Source organism: Lagopus leucura, unplaced genomic scaffold (assembly GCF_019238085.1).
Source record: "Lagopus leucura isolate 7727_CA_CO unplaced genomic scaffold, USGS_WTPT01 Super-Scaffold_1, whole genome shotgun sequence".
NCBI classification, from domain to species: Eukaryota; Metazoa; Chordata; class Aves; order Galliformes; family Phasianidae; genus Lagopus; species Lagopus leucura.
The window spans coordinates 12247181-12273388 of record NW_024962250.1 but is presented as its reverse complement, the minus strand read 5'-3'; the positions used below and the strand labels follow the sequence as shown (position 1 = coordinate 12273388).

The following is a 26208-nucleotide window of genomic DNA, read 5'->3' as shown; positions in this document are numbered from 1 at the left end:
TCTTCATTAGGATGATGCAGTATCATTGTAACAGAAAATTAAGGTAATATTCACTGTGTCATTTTGTACAACTTTTACTTTTTGATGTGGATTGCTAAGGAGAGTAAGCACAGCTTTAAGGGCATACTGTAAATAACTTACGTGGTTAGGAACGTTTATTTAAAAGATATGTATTTTTTGCATGGATTTTCAAATATACTTTCCTAGTGTATTATCCTAATAAACAGGATTTATTTGTGAAGAGAGAAGATACATAATTTTACAAAGCAAGTGGCTTTCAGAAGGTTGGAGAAATACATAATTTTCATGTAGGGCCTTTGTAATCCCTAATTGTTTATTCTGTTCATTTATTTGCAGATATTACAGAGTGGCACTTAATGGATTTTGAAAAAAAAATCCACTTTCTAGCCATCCTGTTGAGAATTCTGTAAGCAGAGTTCTTAAGTATTGTGAAGGGGTCCATCAAATATAATGAAAAAGAAACAGTTACTATAAATATAGCAAACACTCAATGAAAAACGTGAGTAACTGTTGAAAGACCATATAATGTATTTTCAGTCTCTTATCTAATTCTGATCAAGGCTGGTTAATTTTGTGGAAGATATGCTTGAGTCCCAGAATATTTTAGAATGTTTTAAACACAGAAGGCACGGGGCAAGATTCTGTGACTCGCCTGCTATACAGCAATTCAGTCTAATGACTGTTCTGCATTTTGGACATTGAGATGCTTCACTAAAGAATATATGTCTGAAAGTCATGTAGCTATTACTTGACTGAAGTCAGTCGTAACGTTAGCTAACATGTGGTACAATAGGATTGTATCCCATGGCCTTGGATTTTGGATCTAGAGTATCTTAATGCACGAATTGCTATATAACAATTTTGTTTGTAAAGCATCAATCAAGTCAAGTATCATATCAGCGATCTGAAGGAATTCTCATTTGAAAACATAGTAAATTGGTGTCTGTGAAAAGCAAGTGGTATATATGGCTGGACTGCTAGCAGCAGGGAAGTGAACACAAGTAGCCTTTTTTCCTTGATCAGAGTAGTGCTTCCTTTTTTTATATATATTCAAAATATAAATGAGAACATTTTGTAGAATAAAATTTTCTAGGGTAGAGAGAAATAAACTGAATATCAGTCTCAGGTATTTTTCCATGTCTTTAAAAGGTCTTAGAGGTACATATTCTAAAATGCAGTGAAACACTAACAGTGCATCACAGACAAAAGTCTTACTGAAAGCTTATGCTTTTTTTACTCGAAGTAGAACTTGGTAAATAATTCTATGTAAGATAATGAAACACATTATATGCTCAGTTCATGTGAAAAGTCAAGGTGCATAATGATTTCTGTAGCTTTCTATTTGCTATCACGATGTTGTGGTTTTTCTTCCTGTTAACTGGAGTACTATTGAGCTCTATAAGAACAGATGAAAGAATTATTTTCACTTGAAACCTTGCTGGATTTTGTCAGGTTTTATTTTATCTAAAAATAAATGTTTCATAAAACCCTCACTATGTCTCATTTTATTCTCACAATTTATTCCTGATTATGGTAATTTATATATATTTATATATTTATATATATATATGTATATGAAGTCAAGCTCTCACTTTGCTAAACAACATTTCTATTCTGAAATTCTCTCAAGTGTACCCTGATGTTTGCTGATGTTGAGAGTCAAGATAAATATGTCTTTAGATGATAAAAGCTCAGAGAAGATATAATCTGTTAAAAAAAAAAAACAAAACAAAACCAACAACAGCTTTTCTGGTGCATATCTGTATTGTTGAAAACTAACAATTTCAATTGCTGCAGTTGCTGCATTTAACTTGAAGAGAATAAGGATAGCTGTATAAGCAATCAGTCTGATTTCTGCCAGCGGTTACTCTGCTATGTAGTATGTGGGTACACATCAGTTAATTTGGAGCTCCAAGCAGAGGCTCAGCTGCTTTGCTTGCCTGCTGTAGCATACAAAGGATAAGTGATATAATCACATTGAGGCTAAATACATTTTCTGCTTATGTTACATTTTTTTTGGTCACAGTTTGAAAAGTAGGTTAAAATGTCATTTAAAAAATGAATGCAAATCAAACTTAACATTTTTCTAGTATTGTGAGTTCTATGGTAGTGTAAGATATTTCATGTACATGACAGATCTCTGAAGCTTTCTTTTTCCAGCTTTGGGATCAGCATGTGCAGTCCTATTGAGATGTTATAAGAAATAGAGAAAAGTTAGTTGTGAGGAGCAGTATATGGGTTGCTGTATCAGGTGTATTATTGCTTTTTCTTATAGTCAGACTTACAAATAAGCAGTTCTTTCTTTGTTCAGGCCGTTAAAAAGTAGAGCAAAACAGAAACTAAAGTTATTGTTGTGAAAATCAAGCATATAACCTGAATTAAATGCACGTACTCTACTTATGTGTGTTGAAGAATTGTGTTTATATCTCAGAATCCAGACAAACACTGATATAAATGAACAACCATGAGTTCTTGTTTTCCATTTTAGAACAAGAGATGGAGAACAGAATTCCACTTTCCACTTCCGAAAATGTTATGACTGATTGTATTACTCTGCCATAAGATGGTTATTATAGCAGTTTAGTATTTGTTGAAAATGCCACAATTGATTTTACAATTCCCTTGATTTATTTTGTGTCTCTCTGTTTATTTTCAAGACAATTCTTTAGATGCTGTCTGAGTAAACGTATCCCAGGTATTACTTGCTAAATCTGGCAGCTTTCATCTTCTCTTTCAGGAGACACTGATAGATTGGTGTGATGAAAAGGAACTTAATTTGATTTTAACAACTGGAGGAACAGGATTTGCACCACGAGATGTCACCCCAGAGGTGAGTTACTCCTGGAATAAGAAAAACATGCCCTTTGATGTAGAAATGTATGACTTGTGGGGTGGGAATGTTAATTCTTTCTGAAGTTTCCTCTGTAACTTAACTTGGCAGTATCTTTAGTCAGATCAGGTGATGCACAATTTGGAAGGAGAATATGCTATAGGGAATACAGCTCAAGAGAATTAATATAACCTTGGTTTCTGACCCAAAAGAGTTTTCAGACTAAAATGAGACATAGTAAAAAGGATATCCAGTTCCAGTAGAAACATAATAGAATTGTGATAGCACTGGTGTAATTTTCCTTAGCACTGCAGTACAGCACTGCTAAGCAAAAACATCTATATCACATTTCTTGTGTTCCATGCAAGAAAAGTGAAATGAAAGATTTCCTTTAATTCTCTCTTAAAGGCTTCTGTGTTGACAACTTTGTAGGTTAGAAAGTAGGAGATAGATTACAGGGGAGAAAAACTGTGTAAAACTGCTATTGCTTCACTTGAAACCACATCATCAAAAAAGCTGAATGGGCAGAAATGGAGGTAACCTGCATCAGTAAATGTTGCACAGGAAATTCAGTTATTTTTCACGTCTGTGGAGCTCAGGTAAGGAAAAAAAAAAACAAAGCACCTACATGAAGAAAACTTAACCAAATAACCTTATGGCCATGAAATGATAATTGTTATTGAATTACTTAGTATTTGTGGCTCTAGGTGAATTTCTAGGTGAATCTTCTTTAGGTGAATTTGAACTTGTAAAATCACATACCTCTTTTGATATGCTTATGTTCACTGAAGGGCAGAAATACAACTCAATGCCTGAAGTGTTTATTTCTATAATTTATTATATTTAGTTTTCACTTAAGTTCTCATGTGAGTTTACAATTGCATACAATTTAAGAGTAGTTTTTAGTCCATCATAACAGGCTTACAATCCTCTTTATCTACAAAAACGTTCTGTTAAACTTGAGTGCAGTTTAAATTATTTTCACTAGGAATATTTAAATGCTTTTTATTTGCTGTATAATATTAGTGTAACTAAAAGAAAAATGTAAACAAAATGCTTGTGTATTTCTGATGATTTTAGATTGTATACTAGAAACCTTAACTAAAAACTAAGGATCTCTGTAAAAGAAAATGGAGACAGTACAAGATAACTGATAGCATACTAGCTAGTGAAAGTGAATTTACAGGTGATTCACATTGCTAAAGCAACACAAAAATGAAAACTGCATTGATTCCACCGGTCTCTTACTTGCGAAGTAGCATAATGGTTTACAAGACTGTATACCAGCACTGTGTAAAAAGGTGTAATTTTTGTTCCAATTTTTCTGATTTACTAACTTATGCAGAGTTGAGTAGTAGTGCCAGAGGAAGCATTTCAAACTACTTACAATGAATTACAGATTCTCAAGCAGTGCTGGGGCCAAGGAATTAACAAATGAGAACTTGACATTAAAATAGCTGGCATTCTCCTTACGTTGATTCATTGCTGTTACTCAAACTAGTTATGTAATACAGGTAGTGATGATTTGTTTGACTAGATTAGATGTTACAGAGACCCATTTTAAAAATGATCTTAGCTCTTTTAATCTCATGCTATATAATAACAGCACATTGATATAAGTGCTTAAAGGGAAGAAAATCAGTTTTCAAACGCGTTGTAAGTAAAATATCTGTTTTGAGTCAAGGAGGTAGATAACTTGGAATGGAAAAATTCAATGTCAACGTCAAATGTGCAATAAAAAACTTCCAGAAAAACTAATTGTAGGAACGAGTTAATAAAACTCATGTATTGTGTAATGAGTGGATTTTATTATCTTTCATGTATGGTGTTTGTACAGCATACTCACATGTCATTACTGAACTGTTACTTAAATGATTTAATCATGACACAGTGCTAGTGAGATATCATCCTTAAGGCATGATTTTAAACATACTAATAATTGAATCTGATTGGGGAAGGCATTTGAACGTTTTTCCTGAGATTAGTGATAGCAGTCCATCAAGTTGTATTTCAATTGAAATGATTATATCCTGCTTCTCCTTAATTTTTCCATAGTTTCAGCTAGAAAACACAGCTTTCTACTTTTTCTGATCATTGATACATAATTGCTGTTGTACCGTACAAGACAAAGTTGATTTCTGAGAGTATATGCAGCCCAAATAATTACTTAAAGTTAAATTATTTTTATTGATTAATTTTTTTTTCTTTAAAATTTTTTTTCTTGCAACAAAATAGATGACTTGAAGAGTATTCATGCTATCTGATTTTGATTATCTATCTCTGGTTCCTGAATTTATTACAAAGGTCTAGCGAGTCGATGAAGAGACACTTTCAAGTTAGATGTTAGGATTTCTGTTTGCAGTAGTGGATGTAGAGCTAAGCAGATGGAGTATCCTTTGCCTCCCTGTCTGCATGACTATAAGTGGTGAACTGAATGTGGATAGATGAAAATCAAAACAGTCGGTGGATACCTGAATTTGAAGGAAACCCTTGTTGATGTCATTAATGAATGCTGTAATCCCTCAACTATCGTGGCAGTTCTTGGTCAAAAGTAGAGGCTTAATTTTGTCGTTATAACTTCTTTTTCTTTTTTTTTTTTTTAATTGTTTTAATCTTCCATATTGTTTATGAGTATACGATTTCAGTCCATACTGGAAATGTTCATATAAACTTTTTGTTGATATATGAATGTTGCTGGACAGACATTAAGGTATTACGCATTCTCCAAGTTATGTGGGGAATTTTTTTATTTCCAGATGCAGACAATTTCCACTTGGAACTACAATACTTACAAAATTTTTACATGATGTTAATGAAAATATACAGTATTTTTTAACAAATATTTAAACGTGATAAATTTTTGATCATTAGGTTTCTTTCTGATACATAAACATGTTTTCTGTATTGCTGTCAATCAGTACAAAAGGAAAAATGCATTCAGACATTCTGTTTAGTTTCCTGTCATCTCTACTTTTACATTTATTCTTTTGCAGTATTCATTTGCCTATCTCTTAACAGTCTTCTGGCTGTTTTCTTCTCCTACATCTCTCCTGTATCTCACAAGTCTTGTTAGCCTCCATATAAAACTAATTTTATTTACTTAGGTAACAGCAATAGGTGGTCAACCTAGGCTAGACTGATGCTAGAAATCTTCGAGCTGTTGCTGCATATATTCACAAATAGTTCAAATCCACTGCAGATAATTGTCAGCTCTGAAATTTTAAGACAATACTTTTAGAGAAGTACAGAAGAGCTCTTTCCTATCATGGAAAACCCCTGCAGATATTTTCTTATAGTTTTACTTCTTTTCCTCTGCTCTGGAAAAAGTGACGAATATACCTTTTAGTTCTTGCTGGTTATATTCTACAATATTTATAGACTTCTGAAAAATATATTTAAAGACATGCCTGTCTTCATTTGATCTGAAAATATATGCGCACCTTTTCACTATTCTTTCATCAAAGAAGTCCATGGAAAAAAACAACAAAACAAACACTATTCTCTGGAACTCATGTTTGTCAGCATTTTTCAGAAAGAAACCTGCTCAGAATGGATAAAATATTCCAAACCTAGCTATACAAGCACTGCCTCTGTTCTGCAGCTCCCTAAGGGGTCTTTCACTATTACTGCTTCCTATGTTTCTCCTTTGAATTTAATGCGAATTTTTCTTCAATAATTTCACTTTCCAAATTCCAAAATTCCAAATTCCATTTCATTTCCACAGACTATTTTAATTTCACTGTCCTGAGGAGCATTTACTATTCTATTCTGTACTGTTTGTAATTGTTATATGCTTTGTGTATTGGTTTGTTTCCCCTTCATTTTTGTTAATGAAGCAGGGTGCTTGTTATACAGTGGGGTTTGTGATGTTATAGTTGTATTCTCACAGCAACTCATGTGTTCCCTTCAGATTAACTCAAATCTGTAGAGATATTTCACATAACAATTTTTGTTTCATATGTGATTATTTCAACTCTGAAGAATTATTATGTAGTTATTTTCATCCTCCCTGGCTAAAATAGTGCCTTTCCAAACCAGCAAGATTTCTAGCAGCATTTCTTATGAGGAAGGGAGAGCTTCCATGCTTTTTTAACAGTATTCAGCTCTTCTTCATGTGGTTACTGAGCCACAAAAAACTCTTTTTACAGTGTCTGTCACTTCATGCTGGCTCATGAGGAGAAATGAAGTCTTCACCTTGTATGGGACATCAGTCATTTGATGGTGGAAATACTGTGAAATATACAACCTCTAATTACTCAGGCTGTTGTTTCAGTTTTTCGCTGTCAATATTCAATCTCCCCACCAGTTTTAAAAACTTTTTCATAATGTATTTTGGTAGTCTGTCTTAGAACTGCAGTTTTCCGTATATCTTCATGGAGATTTCACTCCGTTATGTGTAATTTCTTTGTGGAGGTATTACATGATGAGGTATGCTGTGCTTGTATGCTTACTGCTCCTGTAACTTGCCATCAGACCTTTCGAGAACTGTTGTACCCCATATTTCCTTGGAAATCATATTTTCAGCCTAGCTTGCTCTTTAAGGGTCTGAATTATGAAACCTTGCTAGGTGTATCTAGGCAACAAAGAAACTTCAATGGAGTATGCTGCTCTGTGATAAAATCCTGAGTTCTGTTACATTAGACTTTTATCAGCAACTCTGTACGGCATCATTCTCTTTTTCTTAGACTTCCAGACAGTTCCTAGCTTAGATGATTAAGTCTTTATCCATTCTGATTTAGTTTTTTAATAAAATTAAGGTTTTGGAACCCTGTGTTGGATGTTACAGAAATCCAGATATATTTGTGTGCTCTATTCATTTAACCAGTAATTCTATAGCCAGGTTTTACATCACAGATTTGAAAGACAGTATTACAGCAGAGCAATTGCAGAGCAGTTTTTACTAAGTAACAGTTTCCAGTGTCCCTGAGAAACAGCAGAACACTGTGAGCTTACAGAAACATCTCAATGTTAGAAAATTCCAAGCTGATTTAGCTGTCTCGTTAAATCCTGAAAAGCAGAGTTTTTCTTCTCTTGTTGGAGCTGCTTAGGAAATCTTAGGTACTGAAAGGCTCTGATAGTCTGCTGAAGAGGTGTAACAACAACTGTCGATGGCAAGCCTAAGCCAGAAAAGTCCAGTAAGAAAGCAGTCATAATGGAATTTTTTCTGTGTGTGGATTGGCTTGGTGTGGATTTTTTTTTTTTAAACAATAAGAGACTAAACATACAAACAAGTTCCATCCCCCCAAAAAATGAAAAAAAAAGCTATATTTTCTCTGCTTCATCTCTGTCAAATGAAAATGGATTGTTTGTCGAATTATAAAAAACAAGTTATGTGGGATCCCTAATGAAAGTAATGGATTAATGAATTATGTACAAAAAAGCCATACTAGATTCTAAACTAATGTTCTGTACATGTTAAATGAAGAGACTATTTCAGTCAAGTGGGTCCTGAAATTAGTGGATAAGCAATTGTCTGTCCTGTTTCCAAAAGAACATATTAATTACTTCTCTTTTTTTGAAAATTCAAAAATTGATGACATTGGCTGAGGATGTTGGGGTATTTCAAAATCTTTAATTGATTTTTTAATCTTTTAAAAGCTATCTGACCATCATATTCTAAAGATAATAATAGAATTCCTGTCAAACACTTCAGGATATTTTTGACCATTTGAAGATCAAATTTCATTTGCTTCGTTTTATCTCTCCTTGGTGCTCTGAGCTACCAAGTAAAAGTTCCACTTTCTATTTTTCAGAATATTTACAAGCAAGTACTGTCAAAAAAAAAAAAAAAAAAAAGAAAGCAGGTCAAACACCAGTAGGGAATTTACACATTTCATACAGTGAGAAGGAAAGCCACAGTAACGTCAGGAAATATCACTTTTGTATCATAAATTTTCCAGTTAAAATTTTGTTCCAAAGTAATTTAAGAATGAAAGTGACTGGACAAATTGTTCATATCCCACTAATCCCAAATACTTTAAAAATATACCATTTTTTTAAAAAGACATAGTTTACTGCTTATCAAAGGAAAGGGTTCTCCTCCTATTGGCGTTACTGATACATTGTCTGTGCTTTTATTGTAGTGACCAGAGCTCTTACTGATGTGTCTTTATTAGGTTAAATTAGCTGGCTTGGCTCAGTTAGCCGCAGAGAATTGATCTTGCAGTCCTTTTTTTCTGTAACTGGAGAAGAAATCTTTGTTTACTTTGGTTCCTCTGCATAATGAAATTTCCAATTTGGGACTTTGGGAATTTCTGCCTTTTAGGCATTACCATTGGAAGATCTCTTCACAACAGGTAATAGGGAACTACACAAAATTAAACATCAGGTTAAACTAAAACAATATTGAAAATGTTGTTAGGCCAGTAATTTATCATTTTCTAGATATATGGACATTCAATATGGAGAAAATTAACAAAAACTCTTTCTGGAAGCAGCTTTAAGAAATGATAACTAGAAGACAACTGCTAATTTGAATGTAAGATATATGAAAAATTGAGTTAGTTCTTTTGGCATAAGCTCCCCAGAATACCAAAATAACTGATTTAGAATAGTTTAGTGTTGGAACTAATGCTTATTGAACAGTGGAAAATTTCTCATTTGCTCCTTGCCTGTTGTGCAGGAGCGCTTTCAGCCACTAATCAAAACTGAACTGGATGATAACTCTGTACATGCTTCTGCACATTCCTACCGCATGGAACAATGCAGCTTCTTCAGCAAAGTGTTAATTAAAAGTATTTGGAGAGAAAAACATGACTATATAGTCACTCAGAAGTCTTATCAAATATCAGTTAGAAAATAGTACGTTTTTAACCTTAGTTCAGACTATTTGCTGTTACTTCAGCTTCCTCGCACTTCATGCTTACGCATATATTCTTTTTCCCAATTGTTTTGTAGGGTGAATGCCAAAATTGGTAGTGAGGGGCATAATCTGCTGTGTTCTAATTATTATTGATTTTTAAACTTCTACTGGATGTAGAAGTACAGTTTTTCCTTCCACAGTGGTTCTCTAAGATCAGTTTGTGATAGTTCATTTTCATTGAGCCTTGAAAGGTCTACCTTTGGAGATAAGATGACAGCAATTTTGCTCTTAATGCAGTTCAGCTAACTCTAGCGGCTGCTAGCCAGAAAATCAGGAGTTGGTAAAACTACCAGATGTGCTTATGTGCTCTAAAATACCTTCTGTTTTTTAGTATCACTACCTGCTCTTCCTCAGTCATTTATATTATTTTGCTCCTGGCTAGTTTATGCCTTTACTAGTCATATAATTTAAATCTCTTCACCTCCTCTGCTTAAATTTTCTGCTACTCCATTCCATGCCCAGATAGTAGTGTTTGATACAGGGAAGTTTTGATATGGAAGAAATTTTTATTCTGTGATTTCTACATCTAAGGTTATATTAATCTCTACTATTCCTGTGCCTTACTTGGCTGGGAGGCAAATAATGGCTGGTACCCAGAGGATCAGTATGAATAATGAAGCCTGTTATTACTGTAATGTATTTCTCAAAAACTTTGTTGCTTGTGAATATGTAGCTATACTGTTTCGGTGACCTTTCCAATTAATAATTCAGCAGCGCACGTTAGTACTAATGATTTCTTTATTGTGTCTGAGCTTTTTCACAGTTTACACAAGAGGGTGGAGTTTTCTTCTTGTTGTGTGTTCTTCCCTGATCAGAATGAGTGTAGGTTTTCAGTATTAGTATTAGAAGTTAATAGAATAGGCAGTTAAGTACACACATAATATAGGCTTCTAAGAGAACAGAAATTGCTAGCAAACTTTGATTCCCGTTTGCTTTCCTCTTGGTGACTAGGAAGACAACCCATGACTGAAATGACAGATGAGTTAAATTACCAAATTTCATTACTGCTGTTTTCTCAGTTCTTACATTCTAGAGTTCATTGTGTGTTTCTGAAAAAGAATTTGATTACAAAAGCAGCCATGTTTAGTAAGAGAGCTCTGTGCATCATATGTTGGATTTTTGCAACTCTTGCCATAGACTATCCCACAAAACTTAAAAGACTAAAGCTATTCTGTAGAGTATGAATTTATCTAGGCCAAATTCAAACACGAGCCTACACTAGTAATGAGTAACAGTTGATAACTTGTTCAGTTTATCTCACAAATGGCCAACACTGGCTAATGGGTACTCCTCGTCATCTTCACAAGCTATTTTCCGGTGGATATGGGAATGAGCTCACAAGACCATTCCCTTTCCCCTCTTACACACGTTGTGCTAGAGGTAAGTGTGGTTTGGGGAAATAGGGTGGGATGTCATGAGATGAAAGTGAATGTGGGCTTCTTAAATTTTTCACAAACCTCAGTAAAGGCATGTATCTGGGGATGGACAAAGAATCAGGTGAATTTTTATTTTTTGCCCAAAGAGGTTACCCAGTCCTAAATTTACATGGTTTCCTTGAACTGGGAGTTAGAAATCCCTTTTCTCTTCTGTTTTTCTGCTGCAGAAATTCCCAACATTCCCATTATGTGGGCTCCAGAGAGGGGTAAGCAACATCTTCAATCCCACCCAATCATTTCCAAACTAATTCTTTGCTAGTATTTTTTTGCTTTTTAAATCATCATCAGAAATAGCTCTTAGATGCATTTTTCCCATTTGTTTGATTTTCTTATGGATTCTCATATTTTTGTTTTATAGGAAGGTCCCACGGCCTCCCCAAGTGCTAGGGTCAGACTCATCTGCTGTTTCCATTTGTGTGCTATTCTCCCGTGGATTTTCATGGTTCACTCTGTTGATCTAATGGCATTATCAGAGGGTGAGCTTTTAGATTCTTGGGACTTTTTCACTTATGGTACCTTAAGTTATTGCAAAAGTACTGTCACCCTGCTGCCTTGTCAGTTAGTTAACAGGCTTATGTTTTACCCTTGCTGACAGCTGCATCCAATTATTCATGGGCATTGGTCTTCTGCTACCTTGCCTGTCTGGGGACTGCCTGGCACTCACTAGTCCTCTTCTCTGTACTGCTGGCTGTGTGACATTGTCCTCCCAAAATCTTGGCCCTTTGCCTGACTGTCTGGCATTACTTCTTGACTAGCTAATTGCTAGACACTGAATACCTCCTGCCCTGCCCATCTGCTGAATGGCGTGTACTGCCTCCTTATTGTCCCTTCTCTCTGATTACTTGTGGGCAATGGTTTTCCACTGCCCTGTCTCCCACTTGGAGTGCCTGACATCACCTTCCTGCTGAGTGCATCTGCTGACTGCGGAGTTGTTCTTCTGCTGCTTGGCACACCTGCTGTTTGATACTGCTTTATCAACTTGCTGAATGTCTGGCATTTTCATCCTGCCTTTCACATGCTTCTTGATTATAGTGTCCCCTTGCTGCTCTTTGAGTCTGCTTACTTACTGATACTTGCTCTTTTGCATTCCTGTCCACTTGCTTTTATGCCTGGCATTTTTGTCACATTGTCCTGCCCACCTGCCTAGATTTTATTCCTAAATATGCATCAGTCTGAAAAATTAAGAAGAAAAGTAAGGAATGGGGAGAAAATATTATCTGACTCCTTCATGATCTGATTCAGTTCAACATACCAGCCCAAAAACTGATGTCAGTACCTGCATCCAGCTTTTTCTTACTTTGCTTATTCAAATCCCTCTCCCTCCTTACAAAAAACAAAACAAAAACCAAAACAAAACAAAATCCCCCCCCTCCCCCCCCCCCGAAAACAAAAAAGGAACAGACAGCAAAAAAAAAAAAGAAAGGTCCTAAATCTTACTTAATCTTTACTCCATCACCTCATTTGATAGGTATATTACTGTTTGGAAATGCTGTGTTAAGTATCAAATTCAGCACTAAAACAAATCCCTAATGTTATATATGGTAATTTTTGCAGAACCCGTGGAAGGTAGGTAATAACAAAAAAAAAAAAAAAAAAGGGGGGGGAAAAAGGCAAGCAGTGCGTTACTGAGGCTCAGAGAGATTAATGGCTGAATGTTGAGCTATGACCAACAAACACTGAATCAAAGGAGTTAAGTAAGAAATTTTACAAGTCTCTTGTTTGAATCACAAGTTTGCAGCTAACCTAAAAAAGGACATTGGATCAGTATGTGATTACCAGACTGCAGTGTGTTGTAGTTGTTGTTTCCTACTCTGCTGAACTTTTGGTACTGGAAGAATATTTGGTTATTAGTTTACAGAAACCTTTTTGTCACTTTTTCACAGATTGAGAACAAAGACTTGACTACAAATGTAAGATCCATGGTGAGGGTTCACAAATCATGGACAGAGCTTACTGTATGAAGTACAATTTTCTGCTTTTATTTTAATGCCACTCACTCATCCTCTGTTTTCCTAGTTCTGCAACCGTTTCTAACATACTGTGAATGATTGTAATTTAAATCACGCTTTTGAATCCAGTACTAACTAGGAACTGGAGTAAATACTCTCTCATAATGAATCGTGTCATAATTTCATGATAAAGACTTCCTTCTCTTAAAATAATTGTCATATCCTATTAACTTAAGCTTTTAAACTCTCAGTACATTATTTTATGTTTTATAGTACGTGTTGTCTCCTTGCTATCTTCAGAGATATCCTAAATACATTGACTGACGTTAAACCTGACCAGCAAGCCAGCAGCCTTGACTGAGTACCTCTTCACTTGTGCCAGACTATATGTTGGCTCTGAGAGGTATCCTATGAGAGCACAGCTTGCTTCTGACACCAGCCTGCCATGGAGAATGGCTCCCAGTGTGGCAGACAGCCACAGTGAGAGCCAGCAGGGACTTTCTCCTCGATGTCACACTGAACTCTCAAAATCTGCTGTACTGCTTTATTCAGCTCCAAGGAACTTCAGGACAATAACAACCTTTTGGTGTCCTAGGCTTCTCACTCTTAGCGACTCTTCCCTGTTTCTCCAAACATATTTTTTCACAACTTTGCAAATTCTTAAAAACAGCAGGTTTACAGTCTCTCACTTCCCACCAATTTCGCGCTGTTGAGGTTTGTGGATAAAAGAACAGATCTCAGTGGCAATTCACTCTCTGAAGGTTTTAACTTTTGGTGCTACTTTGTTTTGCTTCTTTCCTAGAATGTTGTTTGAGAACTGGCACCAAGTGAGCATGAGAAGAGAGGAGGAGCATTTACTCTTGCACTGTAGGGCTGCTGGACAGCTCTTGACCTCATTTCTTACCCCAAGAACTGCAGGTCATATCATCACAGGTGTATCAATTCAATTAAAACAGTTTCTCTAAATTAATGTTATCTCAGAAAAATGGCTAGTTTCCAAATAATATGGATGTATAAATTTTAAACAAAATGCAGAAAAATTCCGAAACTGAAGATAAATAAATACTGTGCTTTTCCTTGAACATATGCTTTTTTCCTGGTTGAAAATTGTACCTCCTGGAAAAATTGGTGCAGTGCTGACTCAGGCAGCTTCATGGTAAAAATGTCCAAGGAAATCAGCTTTTCATCTGTAGTGATCAAGCTATTGCAAAAGCATTTTAGTCATTTTGAAAAAATATATGTTTAGTTGAAAGAATACACTTTAGTTTCTGTCTTATAAATCTGGCCCAGGAGTTTTAGGGGCAACAGCTTCATTTTCAAGAGTGAAAAAAGTGAACAGCTATCTGCCACTTTTCTATGAGTTGACTAAGTATTTCTCTCAGATGAGTCAATATTTATGTATACAGAATTAATACATGAACAGAAAACCCTAAAACTTCAGTCTCTCTCTCTCCAACACTTCTACATTGCATGCAAATTTAACACTGGAGATTCCAAGAATGAGAAGGACATAGAAAGCAGATTTCTTTGTCTCCTGGTAATTTTGTTTCCTGCAGCATCTTAAAGAGAAGCTGCTATTAACTCATCAACACTCTTTTCAGAGAGAGAGTAGTTTTCTTTTGATATTTGAAAAGTTAGTAAGATGCACTTAACTACCCTAGCTTGTGTGTTTTTCTCAAATAATAGCTTGTCACATTCTTAAAACAGCTTAATATATACCCCAATAATGTTTTATATCCTTGTTTCTTTTCCTCGATTTAAAAAAAACCAAAACACACACACACAAAAACACAAAAAAAAACAAAACGATTTTCTTAATTTAACTTGGTTCACTCAGACACATAGCGTTGGGAAATTAAGGTTGGGTACATATGGTTTCTGTGTTATTCTGCATTACTGTCTTTCATCATCTACATATACTATATAGAATCCTGATGTCTGATTTTTTTCTTTAATTAATATCTCTAGAGCTATTTGTGGTTGCTGTTCTCAGAATGTGAGCACATTGCTCTGGTAGTAATAGGAGGTAAAATAGTCATGGTCCATCTTTGATAGCTATTGCAAGACAGTTGAATTATACCTTCAGATCTTACAGCTTAAAATGGTAAAGTCAAATGATAGGTAATGAACTGAATGTATTCTTTAAATACTATCTGTCAGTTACAGGACAGTTAGACCATGATAAGATTATCCTAACAGTGTCATATTTCATCTTCTCTACAAAACTTTTTCATCTAATTATGTCCATGCGAATCTTGGAGAACAAAAGAAATTATTCATGCCAGGAATTAAATAATACTGTTCAGGAAAGTGTTGGAATCACTTTTGCTTTCAAAGTCTGTTCAGTTTTTCAGTTCCAGTGAGCACATCACTCACGTATATCTACATCAGCAATTATTCATGCACCGGACACGTGAATTGCATTACTGGATCTCACTGAATAATAGTTTTTATGAGTTTTTATGTTATGGCATTAATTCCTGAAAGCTGTTATCACCATACTTTACCACTTATTTGGACAGTGAAGATATTATTTAAGGCAATCTTAAGAGAAAGTGCTTTTAGTAATTCTTGAGTTGTTGAAGTAAATGCTTGAAAAGTTATCGCTCAATGCACCATTCTTTGTACTGTAAAAATGCATTTTAGGAGAGGTTGTTTTTTGTTGTTGTTTTTTTTAAATCTTCAACATTGATGATTTTAGATTCAAAATTTTTTGAAAGAGATGTGGCAAAAGCTCACCAGAGTTCTGTAGGCAGTGTTTGTACTTCATGGATGGTAGCAAATACAGACAACGTTCCCGCTGTTCTCAAATAGCTACAAAATTATTTATTTAGAGATGTAAAATTGTGAATAGAATTTCAGTGCATTCACTGCCAAGAAGACTGGGCAAGTTCTTAGGAGAAAGTAGTATAAATTTCTGACTGGTGGCTTCATTCTTTATGTGTGCTAATGAGGATCTATAAATAATAAGTTTTCATCCTGTGGTATCGTAACCATCTCAAAAGGAATGTTTTTTTTCTCTTTTCAGTTCTAGACTGTATTGATTAGTACACTTCTTGAAACTAGTTTTACATGAAATTAAGATAACTCAATCCTGTTTCTTCTTTGATACAGGTAAATAGTCTAGAATTTAGTACACATAACCACATGTTCAACACAGAGTAATTTTTTAATGAGACACCGCTCCCTAACATTATTTAATGCTCATTACATTGTCAGTTGCAGTAATTGTAGAATTCTTACTGGTATTGATTATTCTTTCTGCTGGTTTCTCTTATTTCTACTCCATGGTTCTGAGGTTAGCTGTGAACAAAATTTTTACCCTTCTGAAGTTTTGTTCTGTTTTAATTTTTAAAGAATTTTGCAAACGTTGTGACTGATAACGTATATTCTTGCATATAAAGTTAAATATAGAGTAGCTTGAAGTACTTTGAGGGAAATTAAGAGGGTAATAATATATACATAAATTTTTAGTGGTGTATTTGGAATGGTAGTGGTGTGTCACTACCTTTACCAGCTTGTCTTCATCTTTTCTACTTCTGTTGAACACCTGGGGATTGATTCTTACATGAACTGGAGTTGAGGTGAGAAGCATAACAGTTTGCACATTAAAAATAGGACTGAAGAAGGAAATACCACTTGGCCTTGCTTTGGAACCAGGTGCAAGGACTTGTTTCCAACGATCATTCTCACAAGTTAATCCTATAACTTCTCCCAGTTGTGAATACTTTATCTCTTGACGCTGGCTTAGGACATATTATTATACAACTTTAACATGCTGGATCAAGTGGGCTGTATAAATGCCTCCCTCGTAGAGCAAAAAAGCATTTATTAAGTATTTTCTTTGCTTGGTTAACTGTTTCTAACAATGAATATTTTGTTGGTTTTATCACAATGTATAGGGATGAGCAGTATTGCAAATGTAAGATTAGTTTGGATGGTATAAACACTATCTGAAAATTGTGTTTAGCAGTCAAGATTAAAAAAAGATTGTTATTAACATTTAAGATATACTGTAAGTTATATTTAGAAGTTGCATATTGTTTGGTTGCCGAGTTGCAACAATTTCATTAACACTTTTATTGTATAAATGAGTTGGGTAAATCACTGATTTATGAAGTTTATGTAAATCAAATACAGCCAGATTTGAGAGAAAACTTACAGACCTGGTGAGGTGCAGATACAAATTACAAATCCCACAGTGTTGGTTTTTCTATTGTATTGATTTAAGTTTACTATATATAAAAATGTGAAGCAGCTTCCCCAGTACATTTTGCAAGCTGTAAGCAAAAAATGAAGCTGAACACTGTGAAGTAAATCTGTTGAGTGGTTTGATTTCAGCTGAAGAAGACAAGGTCTCTAAGGAAAGTTACTGTAAATATTATTGGGTTTGATCTTTATTATCTTCTATACTCCTAGGTAAAAAATAGCAATATCATTGGAGTCCGACAATTAAACATATTAATTGCTTAGTCATGCTGAAGTTATTGAGGCATTGTCAGAGGTACTTCTGTCAAGCAGTGGCATTTCTTTTTTGTACACACAGTGTAATTGTTTTGATAGAATCATTTGCTGACATTGTTTTATAAACAGGATGAACAGGAAATTAGCTCCAGGCTTCAGGATCTCATGCCATAGGCACTAGGTAACAATAAATGGTATCTTGAGTCCCAATGAAGAGAGTGAGGGAATTTGAAGGCAAGTTGCAAGCACAAGGAATCATGGATACAGGGAAAAACAGAGAGTTTGTATTTAATCTAATCTATCAGCAGTAATTGCTGTGACACTTCTGTTCCTGACATGGGTGAATTTTGTAAGGTCATTCTGTGAAGTCTGAGATCTTGCTGGCAGCAGAGTCCTTGTGAATATGCTGAGAAAGCAAGCAAACTTCAAATCAGTATTCCTGTGCTGCAGACCTATTGTCAGTGGAAACGTTATTGATGTGTGCAGATACATTGGTTTGTAGATTCATTTTTAGTTGACTGCATTAATCAGGGTTTCATCCATCTTTGACTGTACATTGATTTGAGGTGGGAGAAGAGAAGGAAAAAAGAACAAGTAATCATGCCGATAGAATTCCACTGAAGTTGATAGAATAAGCCACCATAAAGCTGTTGACAGGTTTTATAGACCCATCCAAGCAGCGCTTATGGATGGCTTGTTGCTGAGGAAACAGTGGCTATCAGGCTGATACTTATTAAGTGAATATGGGCAGGTTCATTTCTGTGAGTGTGCATTTGGTCAAAAGCTCTAGAATGACAGCAGCCACCTGGAATCCACCAAGGAACAGCTCCTTGTTGCTTGTGGGGTATAGGCATTGTTGTTGTCTTCAATGGTTTGTGACAACTAGTTTGACATCAGGAAGAAAGCAATAATCAGGTATGTGTCACAGCTCAGCCAATGTTTGGTGTATGTCTGACTGCAGCACCCCAGTGCTGTGTTAGGGCCATCAGCGGGCTACTCATTGTTATCCAGGACCTGTGATTAATGTGATTACAGGTGATATCACCCCCAACATACTCCTGGATCTGACCCATCACAATGTCTACTTCCTTCATGTTAGGAATGAATGCAACAAATGTACATCTTCTGTGTACTTCTGAATTCCAAATTCTCTATGATCATGCTAGCATATTCTTTCTTTCTTGCAGCATGAACACTGGTGTGTTCAGTATTAATAATGATAAACTCTGCCAGTTTGTGTGAGGACAGTAGAGGGCTATTTTTGTCTGTACAATATGACTGTAAAAGAACAAAGGATAGTCCTCTAGCAAATCCTTTTAGAATTCTGTATTGGTCCTTGGCACAGAAATAGCAGGGCTTTTCTGAGATTATTTAAACTATCAACCCTGGGTTTGCCACCTTCTGTGCTTTAATATTATTCCCAGAGTTGCTCTGTCTAATTGTTAGTGTAGTGTAGATGGTTTGAATTTTAGTATGAGTTTTTTGTTGCGGATACTCTTGTACCACCTTAGAAATACAACAATGAAAGCTTCCATGCATCTTGCACTGAAAAAAAGTTATTTTAAGACCTTCAAAAGGTACCTCTATATAGTACTGATATGATGGCTTACATCACTAGGAAGTTGCTGACTTTGTTGGCAGTTTGTGTGACTTTTATAACTGCCTCAGCTTTGGTTGCAGTGCAGCAGTAGTGTATACGGTAAAATTTATCCATTTTTCAAATTAAATAGCCAAAGAAAGTTGATTTTGGAGGGCATTAGAGAACATGGTTCTTGTTAAGCCTGCCATTCACAGAAAAGACAAAATGTCATCACAGAGGATATTGGGGGCATAGTATAACAAAAATTCAAGGAAAGACAGTATTATGGCAGGAATGAGTGCTTGAAAAGTGATGTTTATCCAGTAACTTTCCAGCACATTAAGAGTAACAAACTGCTGCAAGTTTTATTTGGTATTGTACTAAGAGAAGAAATATGTAACTGAATTTTAGATAAGAAGCTGTGATCAGTCTAGCTCCATGTAAGCTCTATTTTCTCGCCCACATGATGAGAGTAGGGAAGTAGACGATAAACTCCAATTGCTGACTTGTGAAAAGGAATTACAGCCACATGAACTCCCTCCAGCAGAGGTATACCAAATGATTTTTAAGATGGTATCTCATCTGCAAGCTGAGCAAGACGGTTTTTGTTACTAATATATACACATCTGATACATCTCATTAACAACCATGACTGAAAATTCTATTGCACATTTGGCTGATCTATCTCCATATAGTTTCTTCATCCATTCTTCTGAGGTTTGACTTTGTGGTCTGCAAGTTTTGGTGGAGAGGGCAGATGGATAGGTATTTCTTTGATTTGACATTTTTAAGACTTTTGTATTAAGTGTAAAACCCACAATGCAATAATGTTACCTATGCTAATTCTATAGCCTGTTAAATATAAATTTGTTCATTAATTTGCATAAACAACTTTATGATATGCTATGCAGAATCATAGATTTGAAGTTTTCCAGCAGAAATAATACTTCCTGACAGAGGCAATCTCGGTCACCTTAATTTAATCAAATTTATTATGACTTCTCAGTCTCATATTTGCATTTTAGTTGAAAAGATAGAACTGTTTTACTCTCCTGAAACTGCTGAAAGGTATATAAAATTATGTGTCAGATCACTACTTAGTGGTAAGAGGTCAAACTTCACCATATTTAATTCCTGAAAGAGAAAGATAAAGAGTTTCTGAGCATTTCAAGAAGAGTCCTAGGTGTTACAATTAAATCAGTCTGCAGTGGGTATATCCTTTACAAGCTGCCTGGAAGGGCTTTCACCTAATGTAATTTATATGAAGGAAAAGAAAGGCAATGAAGCAGCAGAGAGCTCTCAAACCAATTGGCAGCAAGCCATCTGCTAAGCAACCACAACTATGTCAAAGGTATCTAAAAATATATCAGTTGGTTTGGGAGCATAATGCTCTAACTCCAATAAAAAGACACATTGAATACTATCAAAAACATGTTTCAGAGTATTTGGATTTATTCATATAGCAGTGAGATAGAAATGTTCTCATTGACGTTGTTACTGAATGCTGAAAAGTGGTAGTTCAAAATAATTATTTAATTGTTAATGCCACTTCTGTCAGGAGCAGAAACTTCATTTCTTCAAGTCCCATTCTCTCTTTCCCTGGTTCCCCCCCAGTCTGACAGCTGTACAGAATTCTGTTTTCCATTTTCCTCCTTACAAGTTTTCCCCTTATGCCCCTGGTACCTTGTGCAGCCTTATTTCCATCCTACTCACTTCATTCCCTAGCCCTCACTGTGCTCTCTAGAGGAGAAGGTGCCAGTGCCGTGGCTCCGTGCAGCAGGCAAGGGCTGACTGGTGGTGAGGCTACCAACAGCTCTGTTGCAGTATTTTCTTTTACAGATTTCTGAGTTTCATGTCAAACAGGGAAAAGTCATGAATTGTTACATGTTTGAAAACCATCAGATATTGTGACTTGAAACAATATCTGTTGGTAAGTCTGTCACACCCTGAAAACATCTGATTACGTTTACATTAGAATGCTTCAGTTTTGTCCGTTACTGTAACATATATGTTATTTTTTCTGTTAGTACGCTCAGGACATGTCTTGCCCAGTCATCCTCTAATCCTATCAAGTGACTGAAGAAAACTGAGTTGTGCTATAAGGTCTTGGCTTCAATAAGCTAAGTGCTTACCTGATGATTTTCTTTATAAGTATCATTAAAGGCATTTGAAATTGCCCATGAAGCAAAGTTTTTACGATCTTAACTCAACCTTGCTATAGTATTGGTAAAACATAGAAGAGCTGGGTCACTGTTAAACAGGCTGCCTCTGCGCACTGGTGCCAGGCTGTAACTCCCCAGTGGGATGCAGGCAGTGTGGACTTCCACACATCTCTCTTCCACACTTCCTTCTGTCTTGAAAGATGTTTTAGAAAACTTGTCCAACAGCACTTCAGTATACTTTTAGGTGAAACTAATAGATAACTTACAGATAGATACAAACTATCTGTAAATCACTGCAGCATCCTTAATTTCATTCATAGTTTCATGTAAGCCAGTTTCATGTAAGCCATAGTTTCATGTAAGCCAGAATAGGCTTCCTGGTGTGATGGTGAGTCCATCTTCTGTATGCCACACATTTAAATAAAGCTATTTAAATAAAGCTTATTTAAGGATATCCCTAGAGCAGATGTCACTGTAAAAGATGTTTACTTAGCAGCAGCCATTTTGGTTACATCTGTCCAGTTAGACTGTAGGAAGCATTCCCCTGTCTGTAGCAGTCTGCCTGCAGAAATGAATGCAAGCATACATATTTTGAAACAAGTATTTTTAGAAACTTGTGTTGAGGGCTGTACTGCTACTTGGACTTTCTGCCCTTTCAGATTTTGCTACTGCAAAATGTTTATACATTTTTAATAATCACATTGGCTGCTAGCAGTGACATTTTGTGAAGGTCATTTTTCTTGTGAAGTTAGAGAATGGACTTGAATTTCATTGAAGGACTCCCAGAGCTGCAGGGTCATTGTTTGTGGAACTCTTTTGCATCTTGTACTACCTCTGAAGCCTATTTAGAATTTTAACTAATGATATCTTCAAAGTGTCACTGTGCTCAAGGGCAGAAAAGAAATCTCAAAATGCACTTTATATTTAAAACTAGTTTTGAATATCTTTGAAGCATGGCATTAGCTGAAAATAAAAGGCATAGCATATACTTACTGTGTATGAACACACAGAGACTTCCGTGTTTCACCAAGTTTTTCATTGTCAGCAAAATGTCCCTGCTGCACTGCAGACCATCTTTCTTCAGAATTTTTAATGTGTAATTGCTAATTTAATACCTCAGCGGGTACCTTTTGGCATTCTTCCTCAATGCAGATATTTTAATTTTGCCCATACCATTGAGTAGATTTGCTGGAAATCATAGACTGTCCTATTAGCTACTGAATTGAAACTGTTTGATTTTGTATAAACCAAGGTTCCTGTTTCCCACAGTAGCACATACCAAGTTTGCTTTTTGGTAAAATACCTGATGATTTACTTGGTAGTTGTGTCTGATGCCTTCTGATACTGACACATTTCTCTAAAACACATTAAATGTTAGTGGTAATATTTGAGAAGGGCCAGTGGAATACTTGCACTGGTTTTTTGTTTTCGTTTTTCTGATACATGTGTTTCTTCCTGTCAAGTGTTCTTGCTGTGTGACTACTGGCATGGATGTCTGACCTTTTGGCTTTCCTGGGCCACACTGGATGAAGAGGAATTGTTTTGGGTTGCACAGATATCGGTTGCTCTGAAAGTAATGCCTCCTATTTATTTTCATGGAAACTACAGCGGATACAAAGAGCACAACAACACTGTTTAATAAAGCTCATTCTCAGCTACATAATGCTATTTTTCAATGGGGTCATTATCCTTAGCTATGCATTTGTGAACAAGGGCCTGCATGTTCTGCTTCTCAAAATCTGCAACAACAGAAGTGACCCACTGTTAGGGTCATCACTGCTGAAATGCACCACCCAGCGCTGCACTGTGCTCACATCCACTGTTTGGTCTCCATAAACATTCAGCAAGCATCAATGAATGCCAGTGAGTGCAATTTTTTTCCCCGTGGAGGAATTAAGGGCCACATCTTTGCTTCATAGCTCTTTCATGTCAGATGCCCTGTTGTCAGATTGCCCATCTGCTGCCATCTGTAACACAGCAACAGAACGTAATGGAATATTGGTGGGAAGTTTCAATCTCTACTGCCATACTACCAACATCTACCTCTGACATTGTAGGCTGACATCATAAAATAGAAGGCATTATTTTCATGGTTTCCTTCATAAATATATTATAGTTCCTCTGTATAAGTAACAATTTTTTTATACTCTTTAGTATTTTTTTATTCAAATCGAAGAAGAAAAACAAATCTAGTAGGATATTTGACTGTGATTTTGTAAAACAAATGCATCAAATTTGCAACAAATGTTCTATGGAAGTGGCTGCAATTCTTACTGAGTTCTCAAGATCTCATCAGAGATTTTTATGAAATTTTCTCCTCCTGTCCTTCATCCTTGAAAACAGTTGTTCACTAATGTATGTACAGTCAAAAGTGATGACATGAATAAGGTGTAACTGTGAAGGGAGGGATTTTTTTCTCTGATAATATAGGGCTCATAATAAACACAATCACATTTTTCTTTGAGTTGCATATGTGATCTCAACTCAATATGTTCCATTTGAAAATTTGCAGGTAACTTATTTATGGCAATTGAAAACAGAATTACAAATATGCAAAAAAAAAAAAACCAAAACTTTTTTTTTCAGCACTCTTAAAGCTAAACTCTAAATTTCTAGATTAATAAATAATATAAATTTTTAGAGTTTCTAAAGAAACTCTAAATTTCTTTATCAAAATAGAAAACACAGCTGCATATTTTTTTTTGCTGTTCGCAGGACTGTGGTTAACCAGTGTATCAAAATGCATAGATTTATTTCCCATAACTTGAATTAGCACTTCACTGTGCCCTCCTTGTGCCCTGATTTTAGCTCAGACAGAGTTAATAGCACACTGATGGCTTGACTGTTGTGAGCAATGGGTATGCACCCAGTACTGGGCAGTGCAGGGCAGGGTGACCAAAACTGAACCATGGCTTGGACATACCTGGATTACTGGATCCTTCTCATAGGAATGCTATTGAAAAAACTTTTAAGCTGTGTTTTCCTTCTTTATGGCATTGTTTTGTAAACTGGGAGCTTATAAAAGTATTAGGAACTGAGTTGTAATGTAATCTTTCCCACAGAATCATTTGTCTGGATTTCTTCCATTATATTCTTTAGTGTATCAAACTGCTGAGAGTATTTAGGTTATTCAGTGTATCCTCACATTTAAGACATTGCTTTTCAGTCTTGGTAGCTGTGCCATTAAAGCACAGTACTTTGACTGGATGTTTTACAGTGGATTTCATAGTTTTATGAGCATTGCAAATGTTTTAGTTGTGACAAGCAATGTAGAATCTTGAATCATAACGGGAATCAAGGTGTTCCAATGAAAAGCAACCACGGTGAGAGAAATGGAAGGAGGGTAGGATTGTAACCTTCCTTTGAGGTGTTTTGCCCAAAAACAAGTTGGAGGCTCGGAAACCAGAGCAAGTTGGGCATTTAAGAAAGTTTGTGTTAGAAAGGAAAGACAGAAGTTTGTGAATATTCCTGGAAAATCATTTCACAGCCGATACCCTGTATAACAAAAGGACTTAACACAGAAGTATTTTCAGACTCTGCTTCCAGGCTTCTCAGTGCCCACAGCATAGAAACTGCTTGTGAATAAAAGCCACCAGCTTGTTTGGAATCGCTGTTTTGCTGACATGATCAAATGGGAAGACGTCAGCCTCTGGCCATTATCATTTTACCATTTTACTGTTTTCTTGCTTTCCTGCTACATGGGTTTCCCTTTGCAATTTTTTTGTTTTGTTTTCTGCACAAACCTATTTGCCCTTCTTAAACCTTGGGAAATCTCACTTGGAAAATGTGACAGATTGGGGAGAAAGAACAAATCATTATATACATTCTACTCTTTGCTTATTCACAAATATTCTTTCCTTTCTGCGAGAGGGAGTTGTTGTTTATATGGTCTTCCATATAAACATTATTAGTATTAGTATTTCCTCCATATATAGGGTCTTGACTTTTAAAATTTTCTGTAGGTGTCCTCACAATAAATACAGCTAACAGTGCTTCTTCCCACCCCCTTGTCTTTCCCTATTTTACACAACCAAGAGAAAATCCTTCAACATATTCCAGTGCTGAGAGTTTATCAAGGACATCTTTTGGCTCTGAAGCAAACAAAAAAAGATTTTCCTACCCAAATTTAAGTTTATTTAACATTTTTCTAGTCCTTGTTATTTTTCACTCACTTTGCTATTTAATCTTTGGTTGCAGGCCACTAAAGAAGTAATAGAGCGAGAAGCCCCGGGGATGGCCCTTGCAATGCTGATGGGATCACTTAATGTAACTCCTCTGGGCATGCTCTCTAGGTAAGACTATTTCCTTCAGAATATGAAGCAAACTATTTCCTTAGAAATATACAAGATAGTGGGATGGGATGACCATATAAAAATAATTGAAGATTGCAGATGTTATCAGGACTAGAAGTCTTAACTTTAGAGAAGTGGTCAAATTCCAACAATGGTAATTGCATTCTTTTATTTAATTCCCTCTGTAGTCTCTCTTAAACGCAGCATCTTTATGTATTTTCTGTGCTAAGCTATTTCTAATATTGATATGTGCTGTCTTTTCACCCTAGAGCTGTGACGTTTCAGTGGGAGTGAAGAATTCTTCTGTATGTTGTTCATCAAGTACTAAAATGCAAAAAAGAAAACAAACAAACAAAAGAACTTGATAAATATAAATGTATTATTTTTCCTTTCCTTAACCTCAAGCTCAAAATAGTCATTGAAGACAATGGTGGAACATTGTCTAACTCCTCTGTGAATCTATAATGAAAATGTTATGTCAAGATACCTCATGCAATCATGTTAAAACTGTAAAAAATTTCCAATGAAAACCTTTACTTCAGGTCTAAATGTAATTGGCCTACAAAGGGTCAGTATCTTCATAGCGCTATTCAGATCATAATATTAAGTTAAG

General features: G+C 35.7%; 1 protein-coding gene across 3 annotated transcripts in view; it reads left to right on the top strand.

Annotated features, from left to right (window-relative positions):
• GPHN (gephyrin) overlaps positions 1-26208 on the top strand; it is a 263015-nt gene that overhangs the window by 131434 nt on the left and 105373 nt on the right. Inside the window, exons 4-6 of one of the 3 annotated variants that reach the window (XM_042865257.1) lie at positions 2759-2851; positions 11317-11355; positions 25501-25595. In XM_042865257.1, coding sequence (XP_042721191.1) covers positions 2759-2851; positions 11317-11355; positions 25501-25595 — 227 coding nt within the window. Of the gene's footprint in view, positions 1-2758; positions 2852-11316; positions 11356-11549; positions 11626-25500; positions 25596-26208 lie in introns of those variants that run through there. The other 2 variants (XM_042865243.1, XM_042865251.1) reach the window with 2 other exon arrangements.